Source organism: Eimeria mitis, genomic scaffold (assembly GCF_000499745.2).
Source record: "Eimeria mitis Houghton genomic scaffold, Emh_scaff3340, whole genome shotgun sequence".
In the NCBI taxonomy this organism is placed as follows: Eukaryota; Apicomplexa; class Conoidasida; order Eucoccidiorida; family Eimeriidae; genus Eimeria; species Eimeria mitis.
The window spans coordinates 1,927-2,423 of record NW_013571680.1 but is presented as its reverse complement, the minus strand read 5'-3'; the positions used below and the strand labels follow the sequence as shown (position 1 = coordinate 2,423).

The 497-nt window shown below is 56.1% G+C and overlaps 1 protein-coding gene across 1 annotated transcript in view; it reads right to left on the bottom strand.

Moving 5' to 3' along the window:
* Positions 1 to 34: 34 nt before the first annotated feature.
* Positions 35 to 497, bottom strand: part of EMH_0065040 (uncharacterized protein) — a gene marked incomplete at both ends in the record, with an annotated part of 1,338 nt that continues 875 nt past the window's right edge. Inside the window, one exon of the mRNA XM_013498333.1 lies at positions 35 to 497. Coding sequence (XP_013353787.1) covers positions 35 to 497 — 463 coding nt within the window.

Genomic DNA, 497 nt, shown 5'->3' with positions numbered 1-497 from the left:
AAAAAAAAAAAAAAAAAAAAAAAAAAAACAAAAACTAAATAGCTGCATCATCTAGCGAGTCAACAGAAACCTCCGATAGACACGACGTCTCCCCTTCTGTTGCGCTGCCGTAGTTGCTGCCAGCTGTTGCTGTTGCTGCTGCTGCTGCTGCTGTTGCTGCTGCTGCTGCTGCTGCAGCAGCAGCACCAGGTGCTGCTGCTGCAGCACCGTCGCGGAATCTGCTGCTGTGCTGACGCTGGTAGCCTGCTGCAGCTTTGTTCACAAGCGCCAGCTCTCCATGCTGCTGCAGCTGCTGCTGCTGCTGTTGCTGCTGCTGCTGCTGCTGCTGCTGCTGCTGCTGCTGCTGCTGCTGCTGCTGGTAGGAGCTAAACTCCAGTGCTGCGCTGCTGTGCGGAGACACCGAAGGCGTAAGAGACAGAGAAGAGCGAGACAGCCCGTAAGAGAAACCTTGGCTGCGGCCTGCTGCTAGCTGCTGCTGCTGCTGCTGCTGCTGTTGC